Raw genomic sequence first — 17,233 nt, forward strand, 5'->3', positions numbered from 1 at the left:
GCATGCACTTGCTCCCTGAGGGAGAGGCTGAGAGCCATCAGTGGAACCAGGCCTTGCCAGGGAGGCTCCAGGCTGCTCAGGAGAGAAGAGAAGGCAGTGGGAAGCCAGGAAGTTGGTAAGTTCTAATGCACAGGGATTTGGGGTTATAAAAAAAAGCCAGCTAACTACACTGAAATCCCTACTCGTCCCAGTGATATCTACGTTGACCCACCTTCCTCTGTAGGAAAAGCTGTTGCTGCCATTGGGCAGGCACATCCATCCTCCAGGCACATCCATCCTCCAAACATCCTGTGATGATGACTCCTGCCCAGAAACCCTCAGAGAAGGGCATGTGGGAAGGCAGACTAGCTGTGGTTTGGAGTTCTTCTGGAATAGCAGGAATTGCTTTTTCCCCTAAGGGGAAACCCAATCTTTCTGCTATTCTGGTCACCCATTAGTTTTCTTTTCTTTAAAAATGTTTTTAAATGTTGTTAATCTATATAAATATTTCTCACATTCCAATTTCCAACTAATCAAAGGGAATGGATAAAATAACTGCCTGAGATTTCCTTACAGCCCTTCTGAGAGATTCTAGGATTACATCCTGTCAATACCCCCTTTCTTACATGGTAAACATCATTAGCAAGCTTGTTACCATTAAACCATCAAAAGAGGTTCTACAAGCCAGTCTCTTCCCTGTGCACCTCTCCCATGGCTGTCTTAGAAGATTGCTTCTCAACCCTAGCTGCACGTTAGAATCACCTGGGGGGCTTGTAAAAAATATCAGTGCCCAGGTCCCACCCCCCAACCAATTAAATCAGAGTCCCCCAGAGCAGCCCTGGACATCAGGATTTTGTAAAAGCTCCTTAGGTGATTCTTATATGCAGCCAGAGTAGAGAATCAGTAGCTTGGGGCAAGAATCCAAGTTGAGTAAAAAAGAACAGCAGGGGTAATCATGAGCACAGACTAGAATCACCACCTGATTTTAGGATGTGCTCTTTCTCAGTCCTAACGTGTTCTCTTCCTGGACCTACCCAATGAAAACGCTTCTTTGGTCATTCATGTCTTGGTGTAACATTTTATGAAGCTGAATTCAGTGGTCCTGTATGTCTCACCATGTTGTCCCAAACAGCGTTGGGTAATTTTCTTTGTATAGCTCTCAGTGTGGCATGTCACAGTCAGTGAGGTGCTATTGTGAGGTGGGAAAAGTGGGTGTTTTGGACTCAGAGCTGCATTCAAAAACTTACTCATTGGGCCCTCCTGAGCTAAAATGGAGATAACAATATACATATTCACAAAGTTTAAAAATCAGATCCTGTGTATAAAGCCACTCATGCATGGGTAGAGCTAAGCGTGAGGTCCCTTTCTTGCCCAACTCTCTCTCCACCCACCCTACAACCTTGTTATCCCAGAGAAAGCCAAACACATTGAAGAAATGAGAGCTGTCTTTAGGATGGTCAACTGGAAACTCATCCTGCAGAGCATGGAAGCTTTCGTTTTCTCTCTGGAGGATGCCACAAGCACACACAACCACACCTCACATTGCACACACACCTCCCCCTCTTGACATTATAGCAGGAAGGAGAGAGAAAGGCTGTTACCCAAGGGAGCTGTTTCTTCTTGTCACACAAGAACAGATGCTGAAATCCTAGGACAGACAGCACAGAAATGTGGCAGCAGGAGGGTGAGTCAGAGGAAATGGAATGGTCTCACCTTCAAGATACATCAAGGCCCAGAGGGGAACCTATTTGAATCACTAACCTCCTGGAGACTCCAAAGGGCAGAGACGTGTGTGTGTGTGTGTGTGTGTGTGTGTGTGTGTGTGTGTGTGTGTGTAGGACCAATTCTGAGTCCAGCTTCTCCACAGACCCCAGCTGCTTAGAGATGCGCACAGCACCTCCTCCCAGGGCACCCCGCCCCTTCCCAAGGAAGGAGGGAACAGGGAAACAGCAAGCGGCTATCTTTTTGAACCCAGCTCTGGCTTCCTCATTCTGAGAAGCTCTCCAGCAGCTTCTTTTCTGCTGCACTTGCAGACTTCCCAAGTGCTGCCAGCCTTACACTGTAAGGCTGTGCTCTGTGCGGGACATTGTCCTGACACCGTGCACGCTGAACTTGTATGTTTACACAGAATTCCCATTAAAGGGGCACCCCAGGTTGGGGGACTCTGAGGAGGGAAAGGAGTCCTGGGGTCTCTGTTGAGGGAGTTTGGGAAGGAGCCATCATAGGAGGAAATCTCTTCCTTGAAAAGTTCAACTTGAGTGCTCTGGATTTACTTATTCACCACGGCACTTAAGCTGTAAAGCCATCCTGATGATTATAACAATAGCAACCCTGGTGGTGGTGCTGAGGATTTTGCAGTTCCTAAGCTTCCTTCCCTGGCCTTCTCTCTCATCCCCAGCCCCTCTGCCCTGCTCAGTGCCTCTCAGCCACTCTCCTGTAACTAACTCCTCCCCCTCCTTTCCCCGGAGCCACTCCTGCTCTCTAAGTCCCCTGTCTTCCCAGGTCTTCCTCTCCTTCTGCAAGCTGACCCTCTCCCACTGTGGGTACCATTCGCTACACAGAGGCTAGGAAATGCCCCTGGAGGCTTTTCGGTCCTGTCGTTGTAAATATGAGCTAATAATGGACTAGCTCACAGAAATATTAAAGCATCGAAATAATCAAATCAGTATTTTTTTTAAATTTATTTTTGGCTGCTTTGGGTCTTTGCTGCACGCAGACTTTCTCTAGCTGCAGCGAGTGGGAGCCACTCTTCGCTGCGCTGCGTGGGCTTCTCACTGTGGTGGCCTCCCTTGCTGCGGAGCACCGGCTCCAGGCACGCGGGCCTCAGTAATCGTGGCACACGGGCTCAGTAGCTGTGGCTTGCAGGCTGTAGAGCACAGGCTCAGTAGTTGTGGCCCACGGGCCTAGTTGCTCCACGACACATGGGATCTTCCCAGACCAGGGCTCGAACCCGTTTCCTCTGCCTTGGCAGGCAGATTCCTAACCACCGTGCCACCAGGGAAGCCCCAAATCAGTATTTTTAATAACATTGAGCCGGCATGACCATTGACATAACTTCTGATGATCTGGAATCCAAACAATTAAAATACTGTCTTTTCCTCCATTATGCCAAATAGCATTGATTAATGTTCATTATTATAACTCTGGTAGCCTGCAGGGAATATTCAGATGTGCCTTCTAAATCATCATAAAAAGAGGTTCAGTAGACGTTTCCTCAGACATGTGTGGCTTGCTCCCTCACTTCCTTCAGCTCTTTGTTCAAATGTCACCTTCTTGAAGGCTTTCTCAAATGATCCTAATGAAAATGGCATTTTTCCCTGCCTCTCCCCAACCCCTCACATTCCTGATACCCATTCCTGATCTATTTTTCTTAATAGTGCTTATCAGCAATTCAAACAATATCTATTTTATTCATTTATCTGTGTATTATGTCTTGCGCAGAAATGCATGCACACACACACACACAAACACACACACACAAACACTTGAATAAGCTCCATGAGAGCGAAGATTTTGTTTACTTTGCCTATTGTTGCGTCCCAGTGACTAAAAAAGTAACTGGCACATAGGAAGCACTCAATAAATATTTGTATAGTACATAAAACATGGTTTAATTGGACCTGTCATGTGTCCTGTGTGGGGTACCAGGGATTCCACAGGCACATTATCTCTATTTTTGTAGTACACAATGCCTGATGCAGAGAAGGACCACACACATTTGTAAACAAATTAGTAAAAATGGTATTTGGAGATTAAGTACAACAAAAGAAATATGTACGGTGCTGAGACAGAGAATGTGACAGCAGAGACCTATCAAGTCAGATTCGGTGGTTGTCAGAGAGGGCCTTTTGGTGATGACATTGAAGTTGAGATGAAGAATGAGATGGCTTGATACCATTCAGCAGAGGAAACCCCCATTCCCTAGTCACCTGGGATGAGTGAGTGTGGTACCCAACATAAAAGGACCTGAAGAGAAGAATGGAGAAGAAATTCTTAGTCTGAATTTCTGGGTTCCACCTCCATTCAACTATTGATTAGCTGAAGGATCTTGAAAGATCACACAAACTCTGAGTCTCCCTTTGCTTAAAATGGGGATGAGAACACCTACCTCACAGGCGTAAGTTATATTAGATAATGTACGTGAAAGTGCTTAAGTGTAAAATGCATGCCTGGTATTGTGATGGGTAAATGGGTAAGTACTGTAAACTCTGTACCGTTGGAGTGTGAATTTCCCACTGGCCTTGAGGATGCTGAAGCTAAAGCTTGTCCTCTGGTGTACTTAGGCCAAAGGAACCAAAGCATGGCAAAGGCTTATGCCATTCACTGGTGGAGACTTTGTGCTGCTAGGCATCTGTCTTGTTTCAGATTGTGTCGTGTCTGTGTCTTGGGAGACTTCTGCCACAGCGTCCGGGCGCCATGGCTCCCTAACCCAAGTCGCGTGAGAGGAGTGGGAGAAACTCTTCTATGCAGAGGGGTCTCTCTAAGAGCTGCCCTCATCTGCTCCCACTGCTAGAACCTGTCTCTGCGACCCAAAGGATGACCTGATGTATTTGTCCCAGCGGTACCTACCAGGAGTCAAGAGACAAACTGGACTTTGACTGTGTTTTCTGCTAGCCTCAGGACAGCCTGCGGACGTCGGTGCAAAGCAAACCCACAAGTCAGAGAGAAGGCAGGAGGGGAAAGAGGAGCCGGTCCTGGGACAAACGGAGGATGCAGGGAGCTCTGGGCTTTGAGGAGCCGAGGAGGGCGAGGGGAAGGAGAGGTGGGGGAAGGAGCGCTGGGGTGTGGGCGCAAGGCGGAGAGGGCGGGAACGAAGAGGAGAGGAGGGAGGGCGAGGAGGGAAGGGCCGCGGGGAAAGGAAGGACACGCGCAGACGGGCAGAGAGGGGCGGACGCGAGGCCGGCGGCTGCCGGGGAGGAGCGGGCGGCGGCCCCGGGGGGCGCGGGGCGGGGTGGGGCGGCGCTGTCAGCGCGAGGCGGCGAGCGGAATGCAGCGGCCGGAGGCCTGGCCACGTCCGCACCCGGGGGAGGGGGCCGCGGCCGCCCCGGCCGGGGGCCCGGCGCCGCCCGCCCGAGGCCGGGAGCCCGCGGGGCTGCGGGTACGGAGCGGGCGGCACCGGGGGCCGAGCGGGCGGCGCCAGCTCCCAAGTCGCCCGCTGAGCGCTGGGGAACTTGGTGCCGCCCGGACCGGCTGGGGAGGGGCGGCGCCCGCGCAGGCAGAAAAGTTCCTCCGCGCGGACTCGGGAGGAGGCCGGTCTGGCGTCCGCTTGGGCGAAGTTCTGGAGCAGTCGGCGTGGGCGGGGGGATGGCTCGGCGGGGCTGGATTGCGATTCTCCCGGAGGGTTAGGGAGCCGCGGGGCCGCCCCGGGCCTCGGGCTGACGTGCGTGCTTCTGGAGTCCGACGGGCCGGGGGCTGGGGGCGCGCGGAGAGCGCAGGTCCAGCCTCGGCCGCTGGCCGCTGGAGGAGGAGGCTCGGCGCCGCTGTCCCCCCGGCCCAGGTTCTGTGATACACTCCGACTCGGGCTCTGGAGCAGTCAGTGCATGACAGAACTTGGGCCCGGACGGACCTTCCGCACCCAGTGGGCACAGCGCCCACCCGGGGCCTGCAGTGGACCATCTGCCTGGGAGGGGAGCGGGCACTCGAGTGGCCCATGTGGCATAGGGTTGGGCCGGAACCAGCTGTGGATCTTTGGGGTTGGGGTCGCTGGAGCCTGAGGATTGACTCTTGGGACCAGCAGGTCCCGTAGAGCCAATGAGAGGGGGTCTGCCCTGAGTTAGGGGCCAACGGAGCTCTCCCCCCCACCCCGCCCCGTGTCAGTTGCAGGAACCTTCCCTCTACACCATCAAGGCTGTCTTCATCCTAGATAATGACGGACACCGCCTGCTGGCCAAGGTAACCTCCCACCCTCACCGGAGGGCCCCTGAAGACACTGTGCCACAGGTCCAAGAACAGAATTCCCCACCCAGCTGCCTCTCCTGGCAGGAGGGACCCCACTGTGGACTCTGCGGCTCAGAGCAGCTCAGCTGAGACCCCTCCAAAGGCCATTCTGTCCATCCTCCTGCCTTGTCAGACTGCTGGCCCCTGAAAGGGGGGAGGCTGTCTCCTCTGTTTCTAAAATGTTCCCTAAAATGTCTTCTCACAATCTTTTCCACTGGCCTGGGACCCCGGAGTCCTAGTCCCCAAATTCTGAACCTCCACTTTTCTTCTACAGCTTGGTAAACACTAAGGATTTAGAACCAGACAAGATTTTAGAGACTATATAATCCAACTCTTTCATTTCACAAATGAGGAAAATGCAGTCTAGAGAAGCTAAAAGAGTTGCCTGTGGTCACAGGTAGTAATATCAGAACACAGATCCAAACTCAGATATTTTGACCTGAAGCTCAGGAGGGTGGTTTTCACTGCACCAACTATTCAACTATCTGGTATCTATGCTAGTGAACATGGCCAGGATAAACCAAACTAGAATAATCCAAAAATAAATGTCTATCATCAACACAATTAACTATAGTAGGGCTATGGCACCTAAACTAGCTATGAAATGCATTATAGATTTTTCGTTTGTGTGGGTTGAAACTTTTTGACTTCATGACATTGAAATGAGCTTGTTCACCACAGCAGTGGCCAGCAGGGAGACTGCTAATTTGCCTGCAGATGGGGTACTAAGTGGCAAAATCCACATTCAAAAAATTGAAAGCTGAGCTGACCATCTCTTGCCACAGCTGGTCAGAGGTGGCTCGGCAACCAAAAGTTCCAGGGCCTCCTCCCAGCAGATCACATCCATGTTCAGATGCCGGAACTGAGTCAGAGAGAGTCTCATCAAACCCAAACAAAACAGCATTGACTTAATTAGGCAGTGTGTGCCAGGAACTTTCCCTTAGATATTTCATCTTCACCATAACCCTGTCTGAAGTCAGACCATCGTTGGCGTTCAATCCCAGCTCTGTCCCTTACAACTGTGAGATGTCAGGGAAGTTACCTGACTTCACGCCTCAGTTTCCACATCCATATAATGTGGATAATAAAGTAGCTGTTGTGATATTATTGTGTTAAGGGCCCCTGGCTCTGCCTTCTTTCCTGTAGACTCAGGTTAGTGTAGAAACAGTGTGGCCTAGTGACCACCACGGTCTTTAGCACGCTGCACATCTGCAGAATGTACAAAGGCCTTCAAGAAATCAGGGCAGGACTCCACAAGAAGGCTTCAAAATTCCTCTACTTTTTATGACTTTCTTTGCTCAGAATTTGTGTTTATGGGGAAACAGTGAGCAGACAGGCCTAGAGGGCAGTCAAGAGAAGATGGGGCACGGCAGCAGGGTCCCGCTTGGCCAGCACCCACCATTCCCTGCCACGCATCCAGGGAGAAGCCAAGCTCTGTGGAACAGCTGTCACCTTTTCTCCTTCCCTTTCACCTAGTATTATGATGACACATTCCCCTCCATGAAGGAGCAGATGGCCTTCGAGAAAAACGTCTTCAACAAGACCAGCCGGACTGACAGTAAGTGTCCGCCTCTTGCTTGTGCAGAACTTTCAGATGCACACCGTCATCTTCATCTGGACACATCTGTCCCCGTTGGCCTCACACACCCACAGGCCATTCCCTTTTCTTCAGAGGTGCTTTTTCCTCTCCTTCCCAGCTGTTCTCTCTTCTTCCGGTGAGCCTTCACTCCCCTCCCTCTCAACCCCCCCTCTTCCTGCTTCCGGCATGCCTGGACTTCTCTCAGTGGAAGGGGCCCGCACTAGCCTGGGGCTGGTCTTAGGCATTGCATATGGTGGGCGAAAGGTCAGCCTTGAACCAGGTTTGTTGACTTCTTAGAATGAGGCAGTCAGGTGCTAGGAATGGAGTAGAGGGTGGGGGGAGGGACACAGAGTTGCCTAATGGTAGTGTCCCTAGTGGGCGTCTTTCCAAGGGTGCTAGTCTTTGCAAGGGTTCTTTGTTTGGCCTCACAGCTTGTGGGATCTTAATTCCCTGACCAGGGATTGAACCCGGGCCCTTGGCAGTGAAAGTGCGGAGTCCTAACCACTGGACCGCCAGGGAATTTCCTTTGCAAGGGTTCTCTGGAAGGGGAAGAAGGGAATAGGGCAAGAGGTGCAGAGCTAGAGACGGGGAGGAGGGGCCAGGCAGAGGTGACCAGAACTGAGACCCCCCCCCTCGCCGCTCTTCTAGGTGAGATTGCATTTTTTGGGGGCATGACCATCGTCTACAAGAGCAGCATTGACCTCTTCCTGTATGTGGTGGGCTCATCCTACGAGAACGAGGTGAATTCAGGAGGTTGGAATGACAAGGAGGCTTGGATTCTGGGGTAGAAGCTGGGAGGCTCACCATTGGTACCCCTCCTTCTAGACTCTGGAGAACTGGGAGCAGCCAGAATGGTTCTTTCTGGAACAGTGCATATCCATGATGTTCCTTAGATTCCTTGGGTACCGGAAATGGAGTCCTCTGCAGAGAGCTTCTGTGTCTTTCTTAAACATCACTGGAGAAGGATGTACTCAGTGTCCCAGAGCAGGCACTCCAGTGCTTCCAACCCAAACACGGGGAGGGGAGGGGCCCTCTCAGGTCAAACTGCAGTCAGGCTCCAGCCATGTCCTCTCTGAAGAGGGACAGCTGCCCACACAGTCAGGCTCTGAGGTTTCCTTTTGGCCTTCTCAACCTCAAGCTGTCTCGTTTTCCTCCTCCCATATCTGCCCACCCCCAGCTGATGCTCATGTCTGTTCTTACCTGCCTGTTTGAGTCCCTGAACCATGTGTTAAGGTGAGTGAGGTCCTCTATCCTCCAAGGCTCCCATCCCCCAGACCTTGGTACATCACAGAGGTGGGACCCTTCCTCCCTGCTTTTCTCCCGAAGTCCCCACAAGACTAAGGCTGGAGCCAGAGCATCCTCCTGCAAGGACCCTGCCCTTTACCTGATCAAGCAATGGTATGGCCAGAAAATGAGGTCTAGAGAAGCTAAGTGATTTGCCTGAGGTTACAATCTATTTATATCAGAGCGGAGATTCAAACTCAGGTTTTTTGACTTGAAGCTCAGGGTGATTTTCCCTCCACCCCCATTTAGTGATCTGGTATCTACCCCAGTGAATGTGTCCTGGGTAAACCAAACGCAGATAACCCAAAAATAAATGTTCACAGTCGACACAATTAACTACAGTAAGGCTATAGCACCTGAAGTACTATGAAATGCTTAAGGGTGGGCACAGGGTCCCTGCTCAAAGTGTGAGGGCGGTGGGCAAGGGGAGCTTAAGGAAGCAGACCCGTGCTCTGGGCAGGGATCCCTTGCCCAGGTGCTGCCCTCACTGCCCTTGACATACTCCTTCCCTGTGCTTGTGCGGGGGATTGGCGATGGGAAATGAGGCAATCTTTGGAGAGAGCGGGTCCGCCTCACCTAGGCAGGGACCCGGCTTCTCCTGGCCATGGGGAGGTTCCAGAGCTGTGTCTGCCTTCAGGAAGAACGTGGAGAAGCGCTGGTTGCTGGAGAACATGGACGGAGCCTTTCTGGTGCTGGACGAGATTGTGGATGGCGGGTGAGGAGGAGGGGAGGGAAGAGGGGCTGGTCAGGGACACTCACAGTGGGAGGTGCCCTTGAAAGTCATCAGCTCTAGGTTGCACCCAGCACACTGTTGGCTCTCTGGCCAACTTCTCCCTCCCTTCCCCCAGCATATTCCCGGTGTCCCATCCCCCCACCCCACTCATGAGGATGGAGGTTGACTTCAATGTTAGCCAAAGAGAAGCACACAAGAAAGTAATCTGATGTCCAACTATGGCTGACTGTTGACTAGGCAGGGTTTGGGGGGATGGTTTGATTTCCAGTGCCCAGGAGAAGCAGGCAGCACAGATACTTGCCCCTTCCTGGGAAGACTTCCTTCAGGCCGAGCCCTGCTGCTGCTACACCTCCTGCTCTTAGAGATTCATTCCAACACCAACTAGACGCGTGACCTGGGCCAATTACTTACTTTCCTTACTTTCTCCATCTTTCAAATGGAGACAGTAAGGGAACTGCCTCAAAGGGTGTGGGATTAAATAAGGTGATGCAAGTGAAGCTCATGGTTTTCCTTCAATAAATGTTTCCTACTATTGGCATAAGATTATAGTCTTAGGAGGGTGGGAACTCTTATGAGAAGTGTTGGTTTGTGAATTTCCATGGGGGTGGTGCAATATTCAGGGAAAAAAAGAAGTTCTGGCTCTGGGGCAAAGGGTAATGGAAACGGATCACCTGAAAGACATCCACAGGCCTCTGTCATTCCATCCATTTAATAGATGAGGAAATAGAGGCTCAGAGATTCAAGTGCCCAAGGTCACATGGCTAGGGAGTGGCAGGGCCAAGATCTAAAACATGTGCATGTTTCCAGAGATTGTGCTCTTTCCACAGCACTGTACTACACTGCTGGGGGACAGGGGCTCTGGGAGGTGGGGTACTGTGGGGTTCCTCCCTCCTTCCTCCCTCCCTCCTTTCCTCTATAGCTATTGACTGCCTGCTGCTACTGCTGCAAGGCCTTGTGCTAATTGCTAGGACCCAAGAGGGGAATAAAACCAGGTTTTGTGGAATATACAATTTGTATATACAACTTGGTAGACTGTCTTTAAGGAAAGCAAAGCACACACACACACACACACACAATTACAAATACGAAATGAGGTGCAGGGCCTTGGAAGGACCTTCAAAAGGGAGGGTGTAAGCTTTATCAGCTTCCGGTCTGTGCCCCTAGATGGCCCAGTTTCTGCCCCCTGAGGGGCTCACAGTTTCCCTCCAGTGAAAATCAGGGAAGTGTCAGTGGAGGCAACACCTGAACTGGAGCCTTGGCCTAGGATGCTCTGTCTAAAGGACCCCTGGTGAGGGATCTGGGGCTGCAAGTGCCCCTGTGATGGGCCTGGGAGAGGCTCTCAAGAAATGTTTGTTCACTTCCTTCTGCCCTGGAGGAGCCTCACTGGGTGAGGAGGAGCAGTCACTCAGTCCCCATGGGCCCTAACCTACCCACAGTGACTGGCTCTCAGCCCTGCACACACCCACACCTGGCTTCAGAACACCCCCAGGGCATCATGAAAGAGTGTCAACTAGCCGAGGAAAGCCTCCATAACTGGGTCTGTCAAAAGGGAAGGTAGGGGCTTCCCTGGTGGTGCAGTGGTTGAGAATCTGCCTGCCAATGCAGGGGACACGGGTTCGAGCCCTGGTCTGGGAGGATCCCACATGCTGCGGAACGGCTGGGCCCGTGAGCCACAATTACTGAGCCTGCGTGTCTGGAGCCTGTGCTCTACAACAAGAGAGGCCACGATAGTGAGAGGCCCGCGCACCGCAATGAAGAGTGGCCCCCGCTTGCCACAACTAGAGAAAGCCCTTGCACAGAAACGAAGACCCAACACAGCCATAAATTAATTAATTAATTAATTAATTTAAAAAAAGAAAAAACTAGCTGTTTATCCTCAAGCAACCGCTCTCTTTAAAAAAAAAAAAAAAAAAAAGGGAAGGTAGATTCTGATTTTTGGAGTTCCATTTCTTTCATGTATGGCATGACCCTGTGGCATAAAATAATAGTGAAACAAGATAGGGACCCCGGGGGGGGGGGCCTCTCTTCCTTCCCTGCATCTGAATCCATCCCTAGACCCAGAGGTGAAGTGAACTTTCTAGAGGTCTCAGTTTTTGAGTCCTTGCTTTTGACAACCTGATTGTTCTAGACTGGACTGCCCTCACCTGATCTCTAAGTGTTTGCCCAGTGATGATGAAGTGTGGGAGAATCAGAGCTGAGGGTGCTCCGTGGTGAGGGAGAGGCTTGAGGAGTATCAGCGGGAAGGTACCTTGGAGGGGGAATGTAGGATACGACGGGGAAGGGAAGGGCTTAGCAGGGAGCGGAGGCAGAGGGAAGCATGTGGCTGACTTTCCTCCCGGTTTCTCTCTCATCTTGTAGTGTGATTCTGGAGAGTGACCCCCAGCAAGTGATCCAGAAAGTGAATTTTAGGGTAAGAGTCATCCTGCATCCCCCCTCACTCCCATCTCCTCCAGGCTGCCCTTCCCATCCTCTGCACCTCCTGTCCTCCCTGTATCTGGGCTGCCAGAACCCCGATAGTGGGAACCCAAGCTCCTCTAGCAGAAGCAACCACTGGGTTGACGCACTTGTTGGGGGAGCCACAGTTTGGAGGAGTGTCAATTAGTAAAAGAGATCTCTGTCCTCTCCCCCTGTAGAATCACAGACACCTCACCATCCTCCCTAGTGGGAAGTACAGACTGGGGAAATAAATAAATCCTCACAGAGACACCTGGTGGCTGCCTTGGCCTTGAGGTTGGCCTTGGGGGTGTATAGATAGAACCTCCCTGCCCAGTTTGGCTTCTCATGTCTGGATGAAACCTTTCCTCTCATCTTTATTCTCCCTCACTCTCTCACTCACCTTGTGCCATAGATGGGCCCTGGGCTCCCAAACAAGAAGCTCTGGGACTTCCACTAAGTGGTGATACATGTGCAGTTCTGGATCCCCTGATCACTGCATCTGTTCGCCGCCACTACCCCCAAGCCCCTTTCCCTCGCCTCTCTTTCTTCACCCAACACCCTCGCCCTGGCCTGACCACCCTGACTCTGCTTCCCTGCAGGCGGATGACAGCGGCTTAACTGAGCACAGTGTGGCCCAGGTAGGCCCCCTCCATCTGCCTTGGCCAGAAAAGGGTTAGTGGGAGGAGAGCAGAGCATCCCAGGGGGACCCAGTAGGGCTATCAAGGCTGAGAAGTCAGGGGTGCAGGAGGGAAGGGATGACAGTGTCAGGCCATCTCTTGGAGACAGTCAGTGGAGGCTTCCAGGGTCCCCTAGGTGATGTGGAGCTGGGTATTAATAAATGATGGACACCTTCCTAGCAGTTCACCTTATCTCCTTCCTGGCTTGGTATAGTTGGATCAAAACCCAGGATGACCTGCCCACCCTGGAGATGGCTGGGTCACTTGTTCCCCAAAGCAATCTGGGGGCTTAGGCCTCTGATGCTTCCCCCAACCTAGAAAGGATACCAAATTGAGTTTTCCTCCAAACCCTCACCCCTGCTGTTTAGGGTCCACGCTGAGATTGTTAAGGGACCCTTAAATCCATGATGGGATCTAATTCTCACCAGTTGCCACCATGTCCCCGAGTGACCTGACTATGGAAAAGTCTACCCCTGCCAGTCCCCTGCATGGTCCTATCTGGAAGTGCATGTGGGGCAGGGGTGAGGTTTCTGGATCTGTGGCTTGACTGGTTTCCCAGCTGTGCAAACTTCCTGCTTGTCAAGCTTGACCTCCATTCTCTCTGCCTGCAGGTCTGTCTGCCCAGACTAATCCTGCTTTTATGGAGCTTCCTGCCCTGGCACTAACTACCTCCTGCTGTAGTGGCCCAAGCTCAGATGGGCCTGTACCATCCCATGTGGGGCCCCAGGTGTGGTGCCCACTTTCCTGTGACTGCCCTTCGTGCTCACACTGCCTCTCCCTCTTCCCAGTTCCCAGTGCCTCCTCCTCCCCTGCTGAGATGAATGCAGCCGCATGGCAATTTTCAGGGCTAAAGAGGTTAAGGAGCAATGAGCAGAGCAGATAAGAACAGGAGTGCTGGTGTGAGTCATCCCAGGATGTATGTTGTGCCTTATCATCTACAAGCTGGGTGGCCTAGGGCAAGTTACTCAACTTCTCTGGGCCTCACATAATCACAGGACACTCCTCATAGAGTTATTTTGAGAATTAGATGAGCTAATGCATGGAGAGCTCTTGGCATAGATCCTGTTTTCCAAAGGGGGAAGGAATGAAGGCACAGCACTTTTAATGGAATTCTTGAGTAAAAAAACCGAGGAAGTTGCAGGTAGTGAATGGGAGATGAAACGAGGAGAAAAATTTTTGCCGAGAGAAGCAGGAAAACTCCAGGGCCAGGCTGTCCCTGAGAGAGGAGGTGTAGTGGGCAGGAGGAAGGGACATACAATGTGGGATTGACCTTCTTCGAAAGGGAATGAGGCTTGATGGCTGGAGGGACAACCTGAGGGACATACCTGGGGTGCCCACCATGTTGGCATGGTATGTGCACAGTCGTATGTATCTGTGTAAACATGGGGCTGAGGCTGTTTCCTCAGCAGGATGTTAGAGTGAACACATCTGAGTGCAGGTGACCCTCAGCAGAGTCTGCCCAGGAGCCCTTTGCCAGCTGTGCCACATCAGCAGCGGGTTGGCGTGGGGTGTTGAGGACCTACTGCCAGCCAAAGCCAGAGCTAGGGGTTTGCTGAGGTGTCTGGGCACAGGAAGTGTCAGGCCTGGGCCCGTCTCTGCCTGGACGTGGCACTGTGGGCGGGAGCTTGAATGGCATGGTGTGGGGAGTCGGGGCTGCTGCCACACCCAGGGCTGCAGATGCAGGAGCGGAGAGCTGGGCAGGCTCTGGCCTGGGCTGGTTGGTGGCTGCAGCCAGTTACGGCTGCTCTTTTCATCTTGACCGCCCGGCCCCACTTAAGGCAGGCAGAGATGAGCTGCTGCCACCTAGTGACCGGGGATTATAGGGACATGTAGAGAGGGGCTATAGACCCCCCTCCCCCGACTCATTGCAGTGTTAATGTACTTGTCATTCCTTCCCAGTAATTCTCTCAACCTTCCACACCCCCGCCCCACCCAGGTTCTTCAGTCTGCCAAGGAACAAATTAAATGGTCGTTACTGAAATGAAGGCTGTGCATTCAAGGCTCCCTGCCTCCAGACCATTCCCCCAATCCTGGCAAAAGCACAAAGACCCCAGGGGACACCAGAGACCCCTCTATATCCCCAGGCCTTCCCAGAACTGACTCCCGAGGTCTCCGGCCAGGGACTCTGAGATGCAGAGGTTTGGCTTCAACACTGAGTCACCCCTTCTCACTGTCCTGGCCTGCCCTTTGGGCCTTGAGAACCAGCTGAGCTGCCTTAACTCAGACCTTAGGCATCCCTGGCCCCAGAGCCCAAATAAACCTGCTTTTGTCTCCTGCCAATGGTCTCTTTCTCTCTTGACCTGGGATGTGTGTGTGTGGGTGTGTGTGTTCTGATAAGGGCTTCTGCACTCTGTGGGGCTCATCTCCCGGATGCCCAGTTCCAGGGTGTATCCTTGTAGTTGTGTGACTGGGGAGAGGGGTGGGTCAATGGAGAGGAGACAATTTAACACAGTGAGGGGGTGTGACACTGATACTGGGGCCGTATATGTGGTGTGGAGGGCTGGGTATGATTGTGTGACAGGGTAAAAGAGTCATAATGGGAGGAATGGTGCGTTTGTGGGGGAAAGGAGAGCAAAAGATGGTACACACATGGTGGCCCCGCTGGGATTCTTCGACTCGCTTTTTCCATTCTCGGCCTCCAGGAGGGAAGGGTGTAAGGTTTCCTCTGGACAAACTGAGGAACAGCACGCCTGTTTTTCTTGGCTTGCCTGGGAAATTGCCGCGGAATTCCTCTGCTGGCATATACCCTGGGCACTAGAGCCCTGCAAGCTTGCCATGGCTAGGCCCAGATACTAGGGGTGATGAAGCACCGGCCAGCTCCCGCCTTGTATTTGTGTCCAGAGCACCCAGTGCGCTCGAGGGTGTGAAGAATTGCAGGTCCAAAGGGGGAGACGGGCGGAGGGGCATTCTATAGGCAAATGGGAAGGATGGAGTGACTTTCGGGGGACACGACTCCCTTTTTCTCTCCCCGTTCTAGAACCTCCCCTTTCTCCCTTTCTTTCTCAGACATATACACTTTCTGCGTCACGTACAGAAGTCCCCGAGAGTGTCTAACGTTTCCGCCTGGCACAGCTCGTTTCCCTGCAATCCCTAGGTAGCTGCAACGCAAGTCTACGCCCCGCCCTGGCTCCGCCCCTCGGCGCCCCCCGCCGCGGGGAGCAGACCTTATCCACGATCCTGTAGCGCCACCTGGAGGGATAGGTGGGAAACGCGCTCCCTCCGGGTCCCGCTCCCCCTACTAACTCCGCCCCCAGGGAGGGGACCGACCCCTGCTCCCGCGAGTTAATCGCTGGCCTCCAAACGCGGAGGCAGGGCGTTGCTCTAGCAACCAGCGGGCTGGACACGCCCTGCGAGCTCTGCTCCAGCTATTGCTCATGAATTTCAGTGTGACGCTGATGAAAGAAAGTGGCGAACCCTGAGTGTTAGTAGAGGTAGTCCCTGCGGGTTATCACGTCGTACATTATAAAATTCTCCAGAACTGGATATTTATAATGGGCATGACTACTTTTGCAATTAGAGAAAATGATAAATATACAGTTATGTAAACAGATTATAAACACTCTGTACACAACCATTCCACCAAATAATGCAACTCCGAAAGGGAAAAAAGGAGTATGCAATTAAATGCTGTCGAGTTCGGGGGCCATTGTGGCGACGGGAAATGAGAAATTTTCCAGAAATACTTTGGCGAATGTTCGGCCTTATCCGGTGCCCAGCTCCATCCACCGCCTCTAAACGACCGCAAGAACCGGAGGGGCAAATTCGCTTCCTACCAACCCGGTCGCGCCCTCCCGGGTCCTGCAAGTCCAGTAGTGCAGGGACTGGAATGGGAAGGCCCGGCCGTCACACAAACTGGCTCACCGAATGCTGTGGACTATGCGGTGCTTCCCCATTTTACCGAGAGGCACACCGAGGCTCTGAAAGGTTAAAGTATTTACAACAGTTTCCGCAGAGCCGGACTCAGGAGCGGGCACTGCTGGAGCGAGGTGGCTTTCCCGCGCTCCCTTCCCAAGGGCCGTCCGAACCCCTCGCCCACACAGGGACAGTACGGGGTTAGGAGGAATGAGCCGAGGGGGGATGGCAATGCGGGGAGGCCACCAGAGAGGTGTCCTCGCTCTTTGTGGCCAAAGGACTCTGGGGAGCGGGGCTGCAGCCAAGCAGCCGACCCACGCCCGCGTAGGGGAGAGTGCTGCGCGGAACCGCGGGGGTCCCCGGGGAGCGCCGGCAGGGTGGGGGCGCGGGCTCTTCCTACGGACGCCAAGTTTGCAGGCCCGGCTCTCCCGGGCTGAGGCGGAGGGCCCGCTGCATCCCCAGCCCCCTCTCGGCGCCTGCAGCCCCGCGGAGCCGCCAGGACGACGGGTCTGGTCGTCTGCCTCGAGCTCTGCCCGCTGGCCCCGGCGCCCCTCCCCGACCCCCCACTCCCTGGGGCGCGCAGCTCGCGGGGCATGGGCGCCGTCTGCCCAGGCCTAGGTTTTGGGAAGGGCAGTCGGCCGTTACTGGCGGCAGCGGCCCCGGGGCCTGCCTTCCCGTCTGCTCTCAACCCTGGGGCTCCTCCCCGCCTTTCTGCCCTCGTGGGCGACCCGGCGGGTCTCGAGTATCTGTGGGGAA

The 17,233-nt window shown here is 53.3% G+C and overlaps 1 protein-coding gene across 8 annotated transcripts; it reads left to right on the plus strand.

Annotated features, from left to right (window-relative positions):
• Positions 1 to 4,674: 4,674 nt before the first annotated feature.
• COPZ2 (COPI coat complex subunit zeta 2) lies at positions 4,675 to 14,905 on the plus strand. Of its 8 annotated transcripts, none has more exons than XM_036838090.1 (9): positions 4,675 to 4,761; positions 5,797 to 5,871; positions 7,393 to 7,474; positions 8,144 to 8,235; positions 8,673 to 8,728; positions 9,417 to 9,494; positions 11,871 to 11,922; positions 12,548 to 12,586; positions 14,562 to 14,905. In XM_036838090.1, exons 1-9 carry the CDS (start codon positions 4,690 to 4,692, stop codon positions 14,607 to 14,609), a joined length of 594 nt encoding a protein of 197 aa, XP_036693985.1. In that variant the 5' UTR covers positions 4,675 to 4,689; the 3' UTR covers positions 14,610 to 14,905. The 8 variants fall into 8 exon arrangements, with proteins under 8 accessions (XP_036693985.1, XP_036693978.1, XP_036693980.1 ...); XM_036838083.1 differs by lacking the exon at positions 4,675 to 4,761 and adding an exon at positions 4,928 to 5,077 and having other exon boundaries at positions 9,360 to 9,494; XM_036838085.1 differs by lacking the exon at positions 4,675 to 4,761 and adding an exon at positions 4,928 to 5,077.
• The last annotated feature ends 2,328 nt before the right edge of the window (positions 14,906 to 17,233 follow it).

The sequence above is a fragment of the Balaenoptera musculus genome, chromosome 20 (genome assembly GCF_009873245.2).
Source record: "Balaenoptera musculus isolate JJ_BM4_2016_0621 chromosome 20, mBalMus1.pri.v3, whole genome shotgun sequence".
NCBI classification, from domain to species: Eukaryota; Metazoa; Chordata; class Mammalia; order Artiodactyla; family Balaenopteridae; genus Balaenoptera; species Balaenoptera musculus.

Bases quoted from the DNA above. Each gene is read 5' to 3' on its own strand.
- COPZ2 (XM_036838083.1), top strand. From the start codon at position 4,967: ATGCAGCGGCCGGAGGCCTGGCCACGTCCGCACCCGGGGGAGGGGGCC. The intron at 5,078-5,796 runs GTACGGAGCGGG...GCCCCGTGTCAG, and splicing joins GGGAGCCCGCGGGGCTGCGG to TTGCAGGAACCTTCCCTCTA. The intron at 5,872-7,392 runs GTAACCTCCCAC...CCTTTCACCTAG, and splicing joins GACACCGCCTGCTGGCCAAG to TATTATGATGACACATTCCC.